This window comes from Cariama cristata, unplaced genomic scaffold (genome assembly GCF_000690535.1).
Source record: "Cariama cristata isolate BGI_N322 unplaced genomic scaffold, ASM69053v1 scaffold36075, whole genome shotgun sequence".
Classification (NCBI taxonomy): Eukaryota; Metazoa; Chordata; class Aves; order Cariamiformes; family Cariamidae; genus Cariama; species Cariama cristata.
Window position 1 is genome coordinate 18,516 of NW_009618744.1, and position 3,194 is coordinate 21,709.

The following is a 3,194-nucleotide window of genomic DNA, read 5'->3' on the forward strand; positions in this document are numbered from 1 at the left end:
ATTAAAGGAACCATTAAACTGACCATATATTATAACTGTTGGAACAAAACTAGAAAGCAAACTAATTCACAGCAAAAAACCCCACAGGATTCTTTTTGTATAGTCTGTACTTCTCTGAAGCGTAGTATCAGGACGCAATAGCAATAAAATGACATCACTATCTCATACTTAAAGCCCCAAGAGTTACATAATGTTTTTTATCACCATTTTGGTTGTGGTAAAGATGAGGCAAGGACACCACATAATTTGCCAAGTCCATGAAGTCTGTGTTGGAGAATGATCTATGACATGATTCAGAAATCAATGGCTTGAAATTGTTGACTCCAGCTGATGCCGTGTATCTTTGTCATCTAACTTGTCTGAAATTCTGTTTATACAAAGGAAGACTAAGCTAAGGTGGATGGCTGTTCAGGATTTTCTTTTCAGTTGGCATTGATGAACTAGTGGAAGCAGTTTGCCTTCCTCATGAAGCCTTTGAGTATCTGTAGCACCTCCAACAAAAGTCCCATTGACAAATACTCTTGGGACCTATCCAGAAAATGAGAGTTGCATTAGTTACTTCTTGCAAAAAAGATAAAAATCTAAGCAAGCCCAGATGGACTCCAGTATACACACAGTTATGTTCTTACATACGCATATTTAATGTTACTGTACAACTCATATGTTTCCATAATACTTAGAGAGATGGGAAACTTGGTTCATGTGCCCCTCAAAAGTGGGATAAAGTCACTGTATGGGAGATTGTAATAAATTAAAATAATTGAGTCAAGTGAGACTATATAAATTAAGAAATTACAAGGTAATTATTATTATTAAATACACCTATACAAATGAGAACTGACTTTGATATTTCAATTATCTTAGTGGTAGTATGGAAAAGATCACCTCAGAGGGATAGCCAGAGGGTCTCGAGGAAGAGACAGTACAGAACCCTTCTGCGGTACCTTGTGTATAATTGAGGAGCTTGTATCCCAAATTTACTTGTCTCAAAAAAAAAAAAACAACTTGATATGGTCATAACACATGAGGAACGCATGTAGTGCAAGTTCTTACTTTGCTTGTTACATGTAAGAAAATATACTTACTGTTCTGCCACCAGTCATCTGTTCAAGAATGTCTTGGAACTGACTGCCATTTGTATTCACGTCCAGTTCTACAGCTGTATAATTTATATTCATATCCTCAAAAAGTTTTTTTGCCATTTTGCAGTAGAAGCATGTCGTTTTAGAGAAAATCACCACACAGTTGTCTGAAATAATCTCCTGTATGTTCAAAAGAATGTCCAAATCCAAATCTGTGTGCTTTGTTTTTAAATCAATGTATTTTAACAGTATTGAAGAGTCATGAAAACAAATACAGAAGTTAAAAAAATCGCTATTATGGTAACAAATACAGGAAAAGTACTCTCTCTAAAAGGCTTTCCGAGGTATTTTTAGCAGGGACAACTGAGGAGTTCCCAGCCATGCTACAGTGATGGCTGGCTACTTCTGAAGAACCTTCCAAAACACTGTATTCTCAGTTTTAAAAGTGAAAAGTTGGTTTAGCTTCTAAATTTTCCCTATTTCTAATCTAAAACCACAAGAATCTTAAGGTCAGGAATGAACTACTTTTTTAAAAAAACAAGGAGCAGAACAGTGACTTCTATTAAGGCATCTGTCAAGACGATATCATCACCTGTATGGTGGGTGCAAAACATATCCACCCCACATTTGTTCTGAAGACCTGCATGGTGGCCTAGCACCATCTCTACAGATGCATCCCATACTTCCACATCAGAATAAAAATTGCTTCCTACCCGACTACTGAGAAAGTCAGACTCTTGACCTCAAAAAGCACAGCTGCACTTGTCCAGATCCCAAAGAGCATCTGCGCACCAGTGCAGTAGACAGTGAGGCACAACTTCAGCAGTTTGCACTACTACATGAAAGATAAAGTGACTTCTCCTGCTCCACTTTAACTTTTCAGTAAAAAGTATGCTCTATTCTTTGAGAATACCTGGAATCAGTTAAAACTTAGCAGTACCTAACTTTCAGGAATGCTGTGATCTTCTTCTTGTGGGATCAGAGAGAGAGGAGAGTTGGCATTAATGATCTCTCCCAGAAGCGCTGCTGGCACCTATGAAGCTCTGTCTAACCCGCACTTGACTCCAAAAGTGAACAGAATGATTATGGAGCACATAGTATGACTGCCATGCAATGGTGCCAACCCTGAACCCTCTTTTGCTCTGCAGTCACAGACTTCCTACAGTCTGCCAAACAAGCTGCATCTCCTTGAATTATTTAGTACAGCTTTCTCTGTCCGGAAGGGAAAGGGGATGTGCCGGTGGCAAGCAGAGTGACAAAAAAAAGGTTTGAATGGGAGAAAAAAATACCCCTATTACTTCACTGTAAATTCAAGGTGATTTCAGGCTGTCATTCAGTATCAGTAAATTAAAAACCAACTTTTTAAATATTTACTTTACTTGGTATCAGTCATTTTACAAGGTTTCATCCCCAATATTGATAGCAGTACTGAATCTGAGTAGAGGTCTGAAAAAACGTAAAATGGATTCAGGCTAGGAAGATCAGGTTCCAGGGCTGTGGATAAACAATGCTGCCGATATTAGTAAACATAATAATCAGGTTCAACATGCAGAACTATTTACAAAATTTCTTCGTATAAGTCAGAAGAGCTTTTAAGTAACTATGGCTTTTAGAAATGCTGAAAATAAGTAAGAATTGCATAAACAATGTTACCTGTATTTGATTCACAGCAGCATTATTAGACAGTCCTACAGAAGCAGGCAGACTATTCCCCATTCTAAAACTAAAAAGAAATTAAAGTCAGATATTCGAGCTTTCAAACAAATGACACATTTTATAGTTCACATATTAAAAGGCTGGCTTTGTCCTGTTTTCTTTAAATATTTAATGGGATTTCTCCATCACATGTAAGTTTACTTCAGCTGCAATACCTACAGTCATACTAGTTCTAACATGCTTGCAGGAAGATGAAAATACAGATGGATGTTGCAGACTACAAGAATAACCCACACCGCTGCCTTTACACGATAAATACTTCTTTTTCCCCAATAATAATACAGATACAAGTGTCACATCTGACACCGTGCGGTATTAAAGGTCGCGACCCGACTCGTAACAGAAAGGACCGCGGTCGTTTCCACCAAGGGAGCGGGTCCTGCAGTCGTGCTGCTC

General features: G+C 38.0%; 1 protein-coding gene across 1 annotated transcript; it reads right to left on the minus strand.

Annotated features, from left to right (window-relative positions):
* Positions 1 to 408: 408 nt before the first annotated feature.
* GLRX2 (glutaredoxin 2) lies at positions 409 to 2,800 on the minus strand. The gene is made up of 3 exons (XM_009700984.1): positions 2,736 to 2,800; positions 1,086 to 1,262; positions 409 to 528 (listed from the first exon to the last, which is right to left on the minus strand). Exons 1-3 carry the CDS (start codon positions 2,796 to 2,798, stop codon positions 409 to 411), a joined length of 360 nt encoding a protein of 119 aa, XP_009699286.1. The 5' UTR covers positions 2,799 to 2,800.
* Between the last annotated feature and the right edge of the window lie 394 nt (positions 2,801 to 3,194).

Bases quoted from the DNA above. Each gene is read 5' to 3' on its own strand.
- GLRX2 (XM_009700984.1), bottom strand. From the start codon at position 2,798: ATGGGGAATAGTCTGCCTGCTTCTGTAGGACTGTCTAATAATGCTGCT. The intron at 1,263-2,735 runs GTAACATTGTTT...TTGAACATACAG, and splicing joins CTGCTGTGAATCAAATACAG to GAGATTATTTCAGACAACTG. The intron at 529-1,085 runs GTAAGTATATTT...TTTTCTGGATAG, and splicing joins AGATGACTGGTGGCAGAACA to GTCCCAAGAGTATTTGTCAA.